The following is a 16,571-nucleotide window of genomic DNA, read 5'->3' as shown; positions in this document are numbered from 1 at the left end:
TTTTTTTTTCTTTTTTGCTTTTTGTTTTTGTTTTGTTTTTATTCATTTTATTCATTTTTAACTCTTTCCAGTGAATGCTTTTTTGTGCTGCTTTTTTCTCCCCCCTTCCCTCCCTCCCCCCACCCCATGTCCTTCCTTTTAGTGAATGGTGTTTTTTCTCTCATGTGGGGATGTTTGTGCTGCAAAAAAAAAGAAAAAAAGAAAAAAAAGAAAAAAAACTTTAAAAATAAACAAAAAAAGACAAAAATACAAAAAAGAGAGAATGAAAATAATTTAAAAATTTTAAAAAACACACAAAACCACAAAAAGTAAAAAAAAAAAAAAAATCGAATGTAGTGTTTACATTAAAGCCACAGTTTTCATGACCAATCCTTCACCATTTCTACTTTGATTAGTAACCAGACGTCTTCACAGTTTCACTTTTAAGAGTTATCTTTGCTGAAGAAGAGCAGTCACACCTGTTTAAAAGAAAATGAATAAATAAAGAGGAAACTAAAAATATTATATATATATATATAAAGCGCCAGGTCTTTCTAAGCCTTTCTATTACCAATCAGTGAGGTTTCTGTGATATATTACACACTGCCAATCTCTTTCTCTGACTAATGGAAAATTCATGTGTAGCTCAATAAAGAGAATGTTTGTCTGTACCCCGGGCTCTCCCCTCCCGCGTCTCTGGCTGCTTCTTTCGCCGCACTCCTGCTTTGCTTTGCCTTTCTAAGGGAAGGAAAAAATGAAAAAAAAAAAAAATCACCTTTTTTTTTCAATGCTGAAACAACCAACCCACACCGATGTTGCTTGGTGCACGGTGGTCAGGAAGAAATCGGGCTTTTTGTGGGCTGGGGGTATGGGACCTGCCTGGTTGTTTTTCCCACCTCATGCAAACAGTAATTTTATCCAAAAACGCCTTCACCCCACTGTGGCCCTCCACGGGCCTGCTGCTGGACCTGGACAGGGCTGGGAGGCCGAGGGCGCAGAGCCCGACCCCTGCGAGGCTTTGGGCAGGTTTGGGCTGAGGGCAGACCCCAGGACTGAGCTCGAGGGCACTTTTTGGGGTTGTTTCACTCATTTCCCACAAATTGCCCAAGAGAAGCCAGCAGAAAGCACCTAATGGGACCAGGAGCAGTGCTTGGGGGACAATCGCAGCAAAGCAATTTTCACCTGATAAAGCTGCTGTTTGTGCAAGCAAGGCCCAACTGCCTGGGCCTGGCACAGCGAGGAGGAGCTGAGCGGAGCTGAGAACTGCGGCAACCCCTGGCTGTTTGTGTGGGCTCTGAAAAGACCCTCGAGGTGTGGTGCACGGCAGAGCCTACGGACATCCTGGCTGGCTTCAGCGCTTCACTCGTGCCTGGGACAGCAGCGGACACAGTTCCGAAGTACAGATGGACTTCCCTGTGTCAACGGGGACATACAACACACCTGAACAATATCCTCACAGGAGGGGATGCAATGGGACAGCCTTGCCATGCTGGCTACAGATGCGGCTGGGCATGAGGGGGGCTTTGTGCGGCCTCAGGCCCTCATGCCTCACCCAGCCCCAGCTGTGTTCATCCCGGTGCAGGACTCAGGTTTTCAGCCCTTAGCCAGAGCAGAAAGCCCAGTGAGGGCAGGGAGCACCGAGACCCACGGAGCACACAGCCCAAGGGGCGCCAGAGGCCGGCCACCCTGCGGGGCCCTGGTACGTGCCTGAAGCAGGCAGCGGGTGCTGGTGGCTCAGCTGGAGCAGGGCCGGAGCTGCCCAGGAGGTGGAGGAACGCTTTCGAACCCCACTGGGCTGCAGGAAGGGGGGGTCACTCCTGCCCTGGGTGCACCCTGAGCTGCCCAGGACACAGAACTGGATGGAGCAAGGGAAGCTGGGCTAGAACAGGCGCTCAGTCCCACGCTGGCGAAGTTATTTCTTCATGGTTCCTGCTGTTTGTGGTGCTTTGGCGGGACAGACGCAGCTCGTATCGACGCGGGGAAAGCCAAGCGAGCTTCTCCCTGGATGACCTCCCTTTCCAGGGAAGCAGAGCCAAGAGCCCACCACCGCCCCCCTGCCCAAATGCACCCTCAGCACCAAGGTCACTCAGACGCCATCCCACAGCCGGCCAGGGCCAACACCGGAGGTAGCCACCAGGGAGCAGGATAAAGCGGAAAGCCACCCACAGGTGGTCAGGAACACAACAGGAGGAGATGAATCCATGAGGAATTGCCCAGGGGTCTCTGAAGCTCTCCCTCTGCTCCTGGTTTCAGCTACAGGATGCTCGCCTCCACCACACGAACCAGGCACCCCCTTTGCTCACCCCCACTGTGAGCTCAGCCACTGGAGGCTCCACAGCAAGAGGGGTTTGTGCAAGACAAGCTCATCTGCTTCGGAGCAGCTGCGGGATGATGATGAAGGGCACAAAGCTGCCACCAGATTCACACGATCCACAGCAGGGTCCCTCAGCACAAATGGAGAAGGTTGCTGGCCAAGGGCAGCTGCTTTGATGGTACCTTCCCACACCAGCATGGGCATAAGAAATCAGGGAACAGCTTTTGTGAGTGTGTGGTGATAAATTCTGGGGTGGGCAATCAGACAGTTCAAAACCCCACTTCATTTTTACAGTCCTCCAGATATTATTTCTCTTCCAACTTCATGCTCACAGCATGGCTGGATTCCAGTCCCAGGAACTGGTCTACTACCAAGGGCTTGGAAAAACCTTCCCTAAACCTGCTGTCAGGCTGCTGTGTTCCCTTTGGTCCCCCTTCCTGTCACGACAAAAGCGCAAGTGCTGCATTTACAAACCAAACACGTGCCAGGAACATAAGACACACTACAGAAATTTCCAAACAATTTCCAACACTGACCAAGATTTTATTTTTTTTTAAACAATAAAAACAAACAGCTGTGCTCTGAGCAAAACCAATGATCTCAAAAAAAATCTTTGAAGTTTACTATAACAGCATTGCAAGGTAAGGCTTCCCAAAAAGTTTTATTGAAATAAATTATTTTCACCTAAACATCAATGCAACTCCTTTCATTAAGTTCACCTTTAAATGTCCCTAAAAACCAACAGTAAAAAAAGTTACCAACAATTCTAGATAATACTGGGCTCCTTCTAAAGGACAGTGATGCTAGAACTCACTCATCAGGAATTTAAAAATTAAGTCACTGCCATGTAAAATTCAACTATGCAAGCTAGCATTGCCAGTTCCAAGTGCATCTCGTGTCAAAAGTTCTTTAGAAAAATCACAGGTTAGCAGATTGGATTGCAGCCTGCCTAAGGCCCAGCTGCCCCAATTCTTCTAGTCTCACGGTGAAGTCATGGGGTTAAAAATGAAATAAAAAAGCAAGATATCAGAGCTATCTCCAGCCTCTTCCTTGAAGTCCATCCATGTTGCTCTGAAGTCCGAAACAGGCAGAATTTTCGATTGTACTCCATCGGCTTAATGTAACACTGAATGCCAGGGGCTACAGCCTCCCCTCGTGCCCCTTCTTCGTCACTCGATTCCTCCCAGTGTCTCACTTCTTTCTGGCCATAAAAGACAAGGAAAAATAGCACAGCCCCGGGGGAGTGAGCAGAACTACAAGTCTGCCAGTGCAGAAGAGCCCAGCAATGGTAAACAAACTAGTTTATGCTGGAATCAATGCGAATTAGCACTTTGCTGCACAATTCATGATTTCATTTTTTACTACATTATGTAGCTAGACAGCTTCCATCCAGTCTAAGACCTGACTTCCCAGCGATACCGCTCCAGCCCTTCCAGCTGGCCTGCAGAGCACCCTTCATTCACTCTCGATATGAGCAGGAACCTAAGAGCAGGAACCTGCTCATCTAATGCAGGGTTTGCTGCAAATTTCTAAGCTTTCTTCCCCTCTTGGAATAACTCTCCCTGGTCTCAAGCTGAACTTGCCAGTGCCCTCTGTGACCTGCACCCAGAGCTGCTCATTTCAAACACACTTTCCCCAGCTTCTGCTGTGCAGTCAGCCTAACACCTCACGCTAGCTGCAGAAATCATGCCCGTGGTTTACAAATCGCCTTTGTTTGTGGAGGGGATCAATGTCACATAGAAAATATTACAAAAAAGGTTAATTTGTCAGCTGTCCAAACATTATTAGACCACATGCTTTATACAGCACAGAGGCAGCCAGCTCACTCGGCAGCACAGCTAGCTGAACTCTGAAGTGACACTTTCCTGCTGGTATAGAAAGCGCAGGGTTTTTTTGTATTTCATTTATTTATTCAACATTGCTCACAAGGAGGAGGAGGAAGGAGAAGCAGTGAGCGCTAAGAATTTTGCTGCATCTGAAGTCTCCGTTCGGCGGCAGCAGCTAGCGTCCTGCGACGCAGGGTGACGGGATCAGCGGAGGCTCCCTCGGGCAGCGAGGGCTTCTCTGTGGTCAACTCCTCGTCAGAGGTTTTGTTTAAATAACGCCTACAAGAGGAGAAAGGAAGATGGGTGAGCAGAGCCCACCTCATTTGGCTCTGGAAAATACTCAGCTGGTACATCCAGGAAACAAGGTGGGGGTTAAGGCATACTGAAAGCTGGAAAATACCGTGCAAGCACACACAGCCTCTGTACTCAAAGACAGCCCATGGCACACTTCACAGAGTGGGAGAAACCCAGTGCAAGATCCTTGTGCATGTGAGAGGGAGCCAGTTCTAGAGGTCTGGGCTCTACTCTTAACCCAGAGCAGCTCAATGAGACTTCAGGTGAGTTACTGAATCTCTGTCTCCATTATTCCACCACCACATTCCAGGTGCAGGTGGAGTCTACCCCAAGAAGCTAGTCACTGACAAGAAGTAAGCCTTTGACAGGAAAGGCACTTCAGCTGCAAAGCCTCAGGTAACACAGAAATACAAGCAAGCAGCATCCAGAGTTAATAACCCAACACATTTTTGCAGGTAGTGACAAAATACAGTAGTTTGCACTTCCACAGCTTTTCAACACAAATAAGGAACTAGTAACCACAACATCAAAAATGCTTTTGTTTCTCTAAAAAACATTTTTCAAAGAAAGAAAATTATTTTGGGAGAAAGCCTATTTAGGGATAAACAGTTAGAAGCCATCATACCCCCAGTTATTCACATGGCAGCATTTCAATATGGGGGAGGGACACAACTCATTGTACTTTTTGTATACCCTTTCTATGGCCTCCCTGAGATAAAATGGCAGGGACAACACTTGTTACAAATGCTAAAAAAATTTTATCTACAGCTCCAAAGTGTTTTTCCTTCTTTATTTCTTTTTTAAATCAGCAACTAGACGCTAGTAAAATTCACCAACATGACTAACTCATGTGAAATAAGACTATATATACAAGACCTATTACTAACTGAGCTAGAAGAGAGTCAGTCATGCCCCCTTCAACAGCGTTGACTGGTTAATCATGAGCTCCTCTGGCATATTTTAGTTAGTGGCAGTCTGTCATTTTTGTGCTGCTTACTGCTTAGGGCTCTTGCTCTGCATTTGCAAAGAGCAGTGCCGGACAGTCATCTCAGCTGCAACAGCACACACAGTGCTGGCTGACACCTAAGCTAGGAGATAAACTAAGGTGCACAAGAGGGCTCGGTACAAGGTCTCTCACTACAGGCTCACACTAAAGCTCACTGAAGCCGGAGAAATCATCCTATGATTTCAAAGAGCTTTGGATCACCACTTAGGAAGCTGTGTGCATGCTGTGACACATGACGCTATTTCAAAACTGGGATTATCAGTGACAGTTGTCTTAAACAGCAACCTGAGCCTGCTGTAGCAATGTATTCATTCCTCTTAATACTTTTCGCATCAACTCAGACTTTCAGTGGTCATAATTCATTCAAAAAACATTCTGGGGGAAGTGTAACTGAGTGGCCAGGCTGGATTTTTAGGGAGGAACATACTTTCGAGCTTGCTGCAACAAGTCCTCCTTCCGCTGAACCAACATGCGCTGCCTTTCATCAGCTGACTTTGAAAAGCGACTTCCCCTGGCTTCAAAATCTTCTGCTTCACTGGGTTCTGCTTCCATTTCGCTGAATTCTACCATTTCTTCCAGTCTTGAGTTCAGTTCAAGTGGTACTCTCTCCGTCTAAAAGAAAAAGGGGAAGGAAGAGATAGGGAAAGTTTATAGAAAAGAAGTTGCAAGTCTGTGCAAAATTTGCTAACAGGGCTTCTTTGCATCAAAATAACAAGCTACAAAGAACTGTCATTTTCTGAGGCACTGGAAGAAACTAGAGTCTCCCTTGGTTTCCTTTGAAAGCCCCAGCCAAAGTACAGAACAAAGCTAATTTGAAACACGTTCAAAGCGCCTGTATTCTATAATGCTCTATCTTGTATGCCATGTTTGGAAGTGATCTCAAAGACATAAACATTAATTACTCATAATTAATGCTGTCTGAAAACGGGGCATTTGATACAGCCAGATTCTGGGGCTGACTTGATAAGCAGTGTAACAGTAAAGAAGTTAAAAGGCAGAAATCCACATAGTAAGGGAAGAACAGCAAATGTGTTTGCAAAGAGGACGTGGGCGTGAGAAGGGATTTTACGAGGCCTCGGTTGCAGGATCTGCAGCACCCGAATTACCGCGTGTCAGGACTGCTGGAGCGAGGCTGGCAACTGTCCCAAGCTCAGCGTGTCAATAAAAGAAGCTGGCGGCCCTGCACATACACCTCTTCCCCCTGGACAGCTGGCAGACATCACTAATGTGAAAATTGAGCTGATGACGCCGGTACAGCAGCGTAGGTGAAGCAGCGTATCCTGATCACGTCCTGTCACATACAATCAGATCAGCTCTGCCGGGGAAAACAAGATGTTGCTGAGCGCGGCAGCTTCAAGAAACAAATCGCCTTGATGAAAGGCTTGAGAGTTGAGCTATTGTTTGGTATCCCAGAGGATTTCTGAAACAAGTAGGATGCAGCAGAGAGCTATTAGCCCAGCCAGCACCTAGGTTTGGGTCTCTCAACCACCGCAGGAGCCACGACAGCGGGGCAGGTGGGCACAGGGGGGACCACTGCTCAAGTCCCAGCAGCATGGGCATGGCGTACAGTGCACGGATTTTAACAGATGATGTGCACGGCAAGCTGAGTCACCCCAAAACCCTAGAGATGTCCCCAAAGTGCCAGCTCGCTGACACAACGCCTTCAGAGGCCACCCACCAAGACAGAACTTACGGGAGGGCTCCCTGTAGCACACACATTAATGCTGCGGTAATGAGATGGGGATACTGCTGGCCTGTCTCAAAGCAATGCCTCGACCAAGGGGAGGACGGGAAAGCTCCCCTGAAGGATCTGATCCTGTTTATCCAGGGCCAGGACAACCTCAGCAGTTCCAGAAGAGCAGGCACAGATCACCCCAACTGCTGCTTCTCATCACCACATCCGTCAACGACAAGGAAAAGGGGAGCTCGGCCAGGTAAGGCAGTAAGGAGAGTACTCGTTATGGCCAAAGCCCAGACAAGCTCACATTTTTCCCCCATTAGAAGGTGGCACTACACTTCTTTCTTGTAAAGTTACAAAGATGCAAAATCGATCCCCTGAGCATTGTTCTGTAAGAACACGAGAGCCCTGAGGAGTTTTGAAGAGAAAGGGATCAAAACTAATTGCAGGAGGAGTTATGACAAGCCTCAGTATCAGAGCAGGTGTCAGATGCAGAAACCTTCACGCTACAGAACCTACTCCTCCAAGATAAAATCAGGAAGTTCATGAAAACCATGGGATGCCTTGGAAGTGTTTCTACATAGAGCCACCAAGTATTTAAGCAATGACAAAAAACAGGATTCTCAAGGAGGGGCATCAGCTGCACCAGGAAAGCTTCAGCCTTATAATGACAGCTTACTTGGTAGGTCTGAACAGCCCTACCCAAACTCCACTCAGGATTAACAGATAAACACACACACACACACACAAAAATTTAAAGGATAATCTTCAAATACATTTCAGCACATGAAAATATGAGCTTGCAAGAAGTAGCTATAGCTGCTCACGGACCCATTCTTACAGGGAGTTAACAGCAGAGTCAGAAAAAAGGGAGGGCAAATATGATAGGGATAGAGAGGGAGCACATCGAGCATTATGCATGCTGCTGGAAGCATTAACATTTCAATATACAACGGGAGAAAAATATGTGCACAGCATCTTATTAAGTGTACAGGCCAACACTGGTAGAAGCAGCCAATGTTCAGGGCATTATCTACAAACCTTTAACAATTTATATTGTGCTGATGCTCAGAAATGTCTCCGAGCTATCCTTATAGCAGCACTGACACCCCAAAACCACATGTGGAGGGGGAGGGGGGGGGAAGAATGTCATTATCTCTACCTTAAGATCTTAGAATTCTAGATTGAATTACATTGTAACACGACACACAGAGGAAAACCTACCTTAGCCATGAAGAAGGGTGCTTTTATTTGAGCATGTGAGCTCCCCTAACAGGTTTGCCATGATGTTGAAGATGTACAAAGACTATCAGTGGGCATATTCATTTAAAAAAAAAAAAGAAGACAAGATTGAAAGCTTGTAAAATCTACTGTAAAGCTGCAACACAAAGGAACTAGAGCTGCCAGGCTCCCTCTTGGTGGCTGTGTCATAAGGTGTGAAGTTACATTTTTCCACTATTTGGAAATGCAAGTCTCGCCCATGTGCGATGATGAGGGCTCCTAATGTCCCTCCCCTCTCGCATTCAGAAAGCTTCTTAAAAATCAAGTGCAATCTGCTGAAGTAGCTTGTTTGCTGCTAGATCTTTCCACAGAGACAAGAGCTTGACTGACTATAGCAAAATATTCTCCTGGCAAAAAGAAAGTCTACAATATGCCAAGTATTTGGTTAAAAACTGAAATCAAAACTGAAGAGAGAGAAAAATAGACTGGAGTTTCCTAGGGGATGGCCCTGAGCTCCCAAGTCTCCTCTCAGGAACAGAAAAAGTATCAGCAGAAAGGAGCTGAGCAAGCTTGTCTCCCAGGCAGACCCCTGTGGCTACGTAACAAGGGTGGTCAGCTTGTTCTGAGCCAGCCTAAATGAACGCTAAAGGCACAGATCAATCGGTTTGGCCTCACATCCTTGGAAAAGCATTCGTCTCCTGTCCTGCCAGGGAATGGGTTCAAACACAAAGGCCTCCCAGCTCAGCTCTCCTGTGGCAAGGTCCGCAGAGGGGTATTTCTGTACCAAGTGCATCTGCAGTACAGTCAGAGGATGGTGTGGATACAACAGGAAGAAGAAACATGGACCAAAACAGGCAGGCAGCAAGCCAGGTCTAAAACAAAGAAGTCAAAGCCTTTAGCAGCAAGCCTACTTGCCTTAATTGCACATCCCCAACTTAAATACAAACAACTGGAGCAGAGGGACTGGCTGAGCTGCCCGGTTCAGACACTGGTCTGTGACCCTCGTGCACGCAGGAGGCAGGAGAGGGAGAGCAGCAACAGGCACATCCCCTGCGCCACCCAGCAGCAAGTTCCTCAGTGCATGGCCATCTCAGGCCCCCTCTTCAGCCTTTGCCTGCGAGTCCCATTCGGGGCAGTAAAAACCATCCAGTAAAGCTCACTGAAGTTAGCAAGTTTAGTTTGCTCCAACTACAACACTTCATTTGAACAAAGGTCTTCGCTGTAACTCACACCAAGCACACGTCACTGTTTGAGAGCACACCTTCAAGGACACCACGCTTGAAGTCCCCTCCCAGGTTTTTAAAGTTCAGTAGCAGGACAGAGAGACAGGCAGAGCCGGGCAGGAAGAAAGGAAGGGACAGCAACACAAACATACAAGCAGGATCTGAAGCCAGTCCCCAGCTAACACAAACTAGTTCAACATTGTTTGTAGAAACAGATTTTACTGATAAGGAACAGTGAAAACGCCACCAAAACATTCTAGTTAACTCAAGAAGTTCCTCAAGAGATTTTAGATCCAGGTCAAGATTTGCATTCCTACAGTTCTGCATCCCCTACCCCAGGCTTTTATCAACCACCTGTATCCACCCCTCACCACCTCTTCTTCAGCCTCAGCTGCAGAACCAAAGCACAGCTTCCTCCATCTCGCTCCCTGCTCGCGAGGGAAATGCTGCTCTTCAATGCCAAGCGAGTGGCAGGTTGGCTATTTAGGCTAATAAAGGGTGCAGGGGTCAGAAAGTAGCCCACCTTACAAATCCACTCTCCTTCTAACCCAGCTGAAAGGAAGGTTCATAGAACAGAAAACTTCACGATTTTGTTACTCCAGTCAGGGAAAACAAAAGTACAGTGTGACCTTACTCTACTGGCAAGCTTTTTTTCTTCTTCCTGTCTCATTTTAGCTAGGCCATGCTGCTTTAAGTCCTTCAAGAGGAAAAGCAAAAAGTCATTCCTGTGCTTTGCATGTAAAAGGGCTACTGTTTCTTGGCACTGTTTGTATCCCGCTCCACTCACAGCAAAGCTCCCCAGGTCTGCAGTGCTTCCTCCAGATCACAAAACAATTCTTATACCCAGAAGAGGAACACTACTCATTTTCAGGGAAGTCCCTGGAGACCTACAGGATGGGAATGGGAAGAGGAACATGAAGAGCAAAGCGTCTGCTGTCTTGCTCTCCCCATTCCATAGATGGGGTGGGCCTGACAGACACAAAGACATGATCATCTGTTCTTTGCATCACTTGAGAGCACTTTCATTGAAGAAACAAAGAGAAGCTTAGTAAAAAGAAACGTACACAGAATCAAAGCATGGCTGAGGTTAGAAGGGATCTCTGGAGATCATCTGGTCCAACACCCCTGCCAGGCAGGGTCCTCTAGTGAACGTTGCACAGGATGGCATCCAGGAGGGTTTTGAACATCTCCAGAGAAGGAGACGCCAGAGCCTCTCTGGGCAATCTGGTCCAGTGCTCTGTCACCCTCATGGTAAAGATGTGTTTTCCCATACTCAGATGGAAAAATAAGAATTCTTTACAAACAAGACCACTGTGCTGAAGTCTTAGCAGAGATTACAGCACTTCAGTTGCCTGTGAAATGCAAAGGAGGGCGGCCACCAACCTGATCTGATACTGAACCGAATGCACTTCTCTGTCCATACAATTTCTAATTGTGCTTTTTGGCCATTTTTATGCCAAGTTACCTGGGTGACAGTTTCGGTATCCTCCTGATCCGTACTGGGCCGTTCCACAGGGTTGTTTAATGCAGGTCTAACGTTCTCTGCACGCTGAAATGCAAACATCATGGGTTTAATACAGCGTGTGAAATGACAAAACAAAAACAAGCCCTTTGAACACATTCAAACTCTGCCTTCTGCCACATCATGTGTTGTGTTCAATTTAGAAACAGATAAGTTAGCAATAAACAGAATGCACTGTGTTGAAAGAGAATTCTCTCTGCTTCCCCACACACAGACTGGAACTGCACTCCAGATAACAGTGCTATCTGATGTGCACACAACCAGAATTCAATATTCTTATTAGCAGAAATGTTGTCCCCAGACTGCTTTACTGAAATCTGCTATCGCTAATTAAGAACAAGGCATCATTTTGCCGTATACTTTCTTTGCAGAAAACCTTCCTAAATAGTACAATTCAATTATGTGTTAGCAGAGAAATCAACTGGAAATGTTCTAAAGGCTCTGCAAACGAGCAACGGGGAAGAGCTGCTGTAACTGAACAAATATTTGTCTCTAGTCTAGCTAGGACATTTTCAATATATTTTTGGTACACGACTGAATATACTGCATTTACAGAGCTTCACACAAAGGAAAAACAAATCCCATGTTTTTGTTGTTCGTTTGTTTTTGTTTTTTTTTTTTAACTAGAATTTGGCACTCTGTAGCACATTTGAGACTGCACAGGCAAGCACTGGATGCACCCTGCAGTCCAATTGTATCAATCGGGGCAACCTGCATGCATGGGTGATAGATTTCCAGCTTTCCTACATAAAGAAAGCGTCCTGTATTGCACATGGATAATGCTAAAGCACAACTAACTGAGACAACAGCTATTATCCTAACATACCAAAAGGCCTTCTAAATGCTATGGCAAGGAATGGATGTGTATACTTCAATCATACACAACAGTGAGGAATTCTGATTAAGTCAGACATGGCAATGTGAAAATACATCATATACTAGACAGCCAAAACTGGTTTGGCTCTTCCGACAGCAACACCTTCATACAGGTAAAATCTGAAGAATAACATTGTGTTAAACTAAGCTGGATTCAGTGCTTTGACTTATCCCATACCCCTAAAAGCTCAGTTCTGTGATACGACAGACAGACATTTCAGGTACATGGTCTGGTGACTTACCTGTGTGGGGAAAGGTACCTGGATGCGCCCTTCTAAGATGTTGTCGGTGGTTATCTCTACGGAGCGGGTTAACTGCAGATCCTGTAGAACTAAGTGATAAGGAACCTGAGGGAACATCTCCTGAATCTGATGAGCCTGGAAAAAGCAAGGTTTATACAGTTAGTATCAGGGATAATTAGACGTTAGCTGGTTAAGTATCTTATCAGAAAAAAAAAAAAAAGAGCAGTTCAAAGATGCTATTTAGGATATCATAACCCACATATGAAATAAAAAACATAAAAGAAGGAAAACCCATGCTGGCAGTGACTTACAGGGCAGCATTTTGACTCCATTGAAGCCAACAGCAAAACTGCAACTCCTATGGAGACATCACATGGTCCTGAAAATTTAGGTTCCTGTTCCTCTGTGCTTGTAGATGCACAAAAGCTTCACAAGCTTCCCAACCCTCATTTTATGACAGCCCTTTTAATAAAGATCTGTACAAAATTCAGGTGTGACCGAAAGTTAGCTCAATATTAAAAAATATAAATATCATTCTGCTCTGTCCCAGACAGGTTCCCAAAATGGTACGGACAAGCGGAATAAGCTTTAATCGCCTATTCTCTCCAGCCATCCTGCCTACAAACCAGCTTTAATACAGTCTGAAAGCTCAAGCAAATTAAACCTGAGTTGTCAGGGCACTGTTGTTATTGGATTTCAAGTTACTTAAATGGTATCTGAATGAAATAGATAAAAGTAAGAGGGCAGACAAAGAATATGCTTTTAGAGTCCGACAGACGGGCTTTATTAAACACTAAAATCTGTGTTTTAACTAATGCTGGAAGTTAGAAAGGAAAAATTGAGAACAACAGAAGTCAGAGTAGAAGGTGTTTGGAAAGCAAAGCAAAAACTGTGCACTAGCTGACAGTGAGTTTAAACACATACAACTACAGCAAACGTAACTCTCCATTGTACTTATCTGTGACCAAAACAACTGACCTAGCATTTCAGCTTCTGGTCTTTCCCTTGAAACACTCCCCTAGGGTTTTATTCAGTAACACAAAAGAATTTCACTTAGCTTCTATTAAAAACATGTAACACTTTAACAGAAAGGCCCAGGTTAGCGAACTACTAAAGCAGGGATTCTAGTATAAGTTGTTGTTACTTTTAATAATGCACTGCGATAAGAAATCATTACTCATCCTTAATAAAAGCCCATTTGTGTCACTCTGTCCTCTAAAAGAAAACTAAGCTGACCTTCGATGGAGAGCCCCTGCATATTTAACACACCAAATCATCTCCTAACACCTTCCAAGTCCCTGACGACCCCAAGCCCCCTAAAACTTGTGGCCTTATCCTATTGAGGCTTAAACAATCGCAAAGGCTATGGAGAGATCTCATGTTCAGAAAACTTCATTGCCTTCAAGAGGCACCTCACTAAACACGTATTAACTTAGGGCACACAACAGCTTGAAGAACTTAGAGGAAATGGCACTTCTCAAACGAAATGAACTTATATATTTATATTGCATGATGTCATATCCTTCTCTTTTTGTTCTACACTGGAGTGTTTATACACGAAGTCATCAAACCTGGGACTTCATCCTCAACACTCCTATTATCATCATGAATCAGCAAGTCAACTGTGCTACAGAGAGCCCCATCCCACACTGACAATACTCTCCAACAGATACAGCTATCTTGGAGCTTAGTGTTATTAAAAATAAATACAAAAAAAACGAGAAAGGGGTTGACCAGTTGCCACTTGGCCAACAACTACATTTTCTGGTTACAGACTCTGACCCTTCACTACTGGAAGTTGTTAGTGAAGCCACGTACTGAAAAAAAATTCAAGTCACACCAAGCAATTTGAGAAAAGGTCTACCCACCTGCGCCTATACCCCACAAAAGTACATGCAACTTTTCTCCATCACTTACTTACCTCAAGGCCCGTCCTTTTGCGTTTGCACGTCTGAACCAACCTACAGCCCTAGCTTCAATGAAATAAAGCTTTTCCCACTCCTAAATACTGTTTTGACTCACTTCCTCCTTCTGTTCTCTAACTATATGCAACTCTTTCCCTCCTCGCACAAATAGGAAGGCTGAGGTCCAAAACAATAAAGTAGTCTTACCATAGCATTGAGCTGGGAGTTGCTGGCTTGTGCAATACCGAGGATGTTTGTAGTATGCATCACTTCTACTGAAAAACTGGGCAGCCAGCTGGCAATTCGGGAACCTAAGAACAAGAAATCACCACGGAATCAATCAGGAATATAAGAGGTTCTATGCGGGTGAAGTACTTCTGCGTGTATTCAACTCAAGTAATCGTATTTCCCCAAGGTGCATATGGGGAGGTCTGCATTGCAATCCATCCGTAAGGTTTCCCAAAGATGGAGATGGCTGGAGTAAGTTAGTACCTGCCGGCTCCCAACAGACAGGACAATCTCTTGAAAAACACTGTCACAGTGGCTTAACGATCTCAAGGCTAGAAGAGGATCAAGAAAACAAAAACAGCTCATTTTCTTGCTCTAATGTCCCCATTAGAGGGAAAATTAAAATAATCCAGAACCAAATTCAGTTCTGGAACACACGAATAACTCCAGCAATTTTACTAAAAACAGGCCTGCTTCTAAACAAGCTCAAAGTGGTTCCAAAATGGGTCAGATGACAAGTGGCTGGCATCACTGAGAAAATATCACTACGTGGGGACAGAGTAACTTCAAGTGACTGCTGTAGTTATGTGCTCAGGCTCAGAGTAGGGCATGTGGCTGACTCCCTCCTCCTTCCCCGTTTCCATTTAAATAAATGCGTGGTTTGAGCTATGCAATTTCTCCTCCTGTCTTCGCAGTAATTTTGTGGGTCTTCAAGCCACTGGAGAGCACTGGGGAGGACAGCTATCACAACACAGAATGGTATTCTAAATATAAATGTCTCTTGGAGACCTAAAACACCCCAAAAGTGGGAGCCATGCAAGAAGCTATTAGCAGGTCTCAATACTTAGAAACACCTGACCCCTCTCTGCTCATTATGCTCCCCCACAATTTCTAAAGGCTACAAAAACAAAGAACAGCTCACTGTGCAAGCTTGCAGCATCTCAGCTACACACATAACAGGAGCTCCACGAGGACAGAGCCCAGAAATGAATATTTGCACTAGTGAAACCTACTGAGAAGCAACAAGACTGCCAGCAAAACCCTAGGAAACTGTAGCAGACAAGCACACACTGATATCAAAACTGTTAAAAAAATAAAAAAGGAAGATATTCCTTATAAATTGTCTCTTGCAGAGAAAGTTTGTACGCACACACACAGCTCGTCATGGCCTGAAATCACACAGGTTTTGTGAGTACTTGTAATAGGCTACTGAAGTCCCTGGAACCAATATGTACAACTGTTCCAGTTACAGGACTCCTAAGAAGCAGCTTCTGCAGGCTTCTGCACCTGACAACCACTACAAGGTTACTGCAAACTGAGTGGCAAATGGACTTGTGAGAACTTCACGTTACCCAGGGATAGGGGAAAGGTTGACTTCTAGACTGCCCCACACAGACTCCCTTTCCAGCTGTCAGTGATTAACCAGCCACCTGGTGGCAAAACAAGACACAGGAGTTTCCCGTTCTGTTGGTCAGCATGGCATGCAACGGATAAATGCCAGTAGTGAAACTGTTAGCAGCAACAAATCAAGGAAAAGGAAGCACTTATCAGCACAAAATCTTTCAAGAAATCCCTATAGCTCTGGACAACTTCAGAGACAAAAGAGCAGTAAGAAACATGAACAGAATTCACTCCTGTGCAAGGCTGTTCTCTCCGTTTATTTGGGCAACAGCAGAGGTTGTCAAATGTGCTCAACTCACCATCGAAGTGAAAGAAGTGATTGTGCTGGTTCAAGCGTGGTCTGCCTTCTGCTACTGCCACAGGGCCCAGGTTCTCATCCAGGTTTTCCCTTTGGTGATCCTCCCTCACGTGATGGCTGTCAGTGATATTAAGAGACATTCTGCAGGTTGGGCAAGATGTATCTTGTTCGAGCCAGGACCGCAGGCATGAGCTGAGAGGAAAACAGTAATATTGTAGTGAGTTTGCAGCAATGTTCCAAGACGTGAGTATCAGAAGTACATCGAGTAGCTGTAGTGTATTTTGTACAGAACATAAACAAGTACGCATGAACTGCTTTGAGATGATTTGTGAGATACACCTGATGAGTTCCTGACAACTGGCACAGGCTTCTTACTTCTTCCAGATGAAAACACTCTAGTGTTCACTTTTTATAAACAAGCTTGCAGATTTATCCCACACTTCAACGCTCTGCCAGCCTGCTGACCCTCTAGCTCAGAGCAAGTAAATTTTGCCTGGAAGGGAAAACAAAGTGTGTCTTTTGTCTCACCATCCCCAACTGAAAAAGGACAAAAAGCAAC

At 45.3% G+C, this 16,571-nt stretch overlaps 1 protein-coding gene across 1 annotated transcript in view; it reads right to left on the bottom strand.

The window, feature by feature from the left end:
• Window positions 1-2,815: 2,815 nt before the first annotated feature.
• The window catches only part of AMFR (autocrine motility factor receptor), a 28,974-nt gene continuing 15,218 nt past the window's right edge, over window positions 2,816-16,571 (bottom strand). Inside the window, exons 9-14 of the mRNA XM_040570820.1 lie at window positions 16,014-16,204; window positions 14,293-14,396; window positions 12,182-12,316; window positions 11,007-11,090; window positions 5,847-6,031; window positions 2,816-4,398 (exon numbers count right to left, since the gene is read on the bottom strand). Of these exons, the coding sequence (XP_040426754.1) occupies window positions 4,251-4,398; window positions 5,847-6,031; window positions 11,007-11,090; window positions 12,182-12,316; window positions 14,293-14,396; window positions 16,014-16,204 (847 nt within the window). The 3' untranslated portion in view covers window positions 2,816-4,250. The remainder of the gene's footprint in view (window positions 4,399-5,846; window positions 6,032-11,006; window positions 11,091-12,181; window positions 12,317-14,292; window positions 14,397-16,013; window positions 16,205-16,571) is intronic.

The sequence above is a fragment of the Cygnus olor genome, chromosome 12, assembly GCF_009769625.2.
Source record: "Cygnus olor isolate bCygOlo1 chromosome 12, bCygOlo1.pri.v2, whole genome shotgun sequence".
Lineage (NCBI taxonomy): Eukaryota > Metazoa > Chordata > Aves > Anseriformes > Anatidae > Cygnus > Cygnus olor.
Note: the sequence above shows the minus strand (reverse complement) of the source record. Positions and strands in the feature narration are given on the sequence as shown.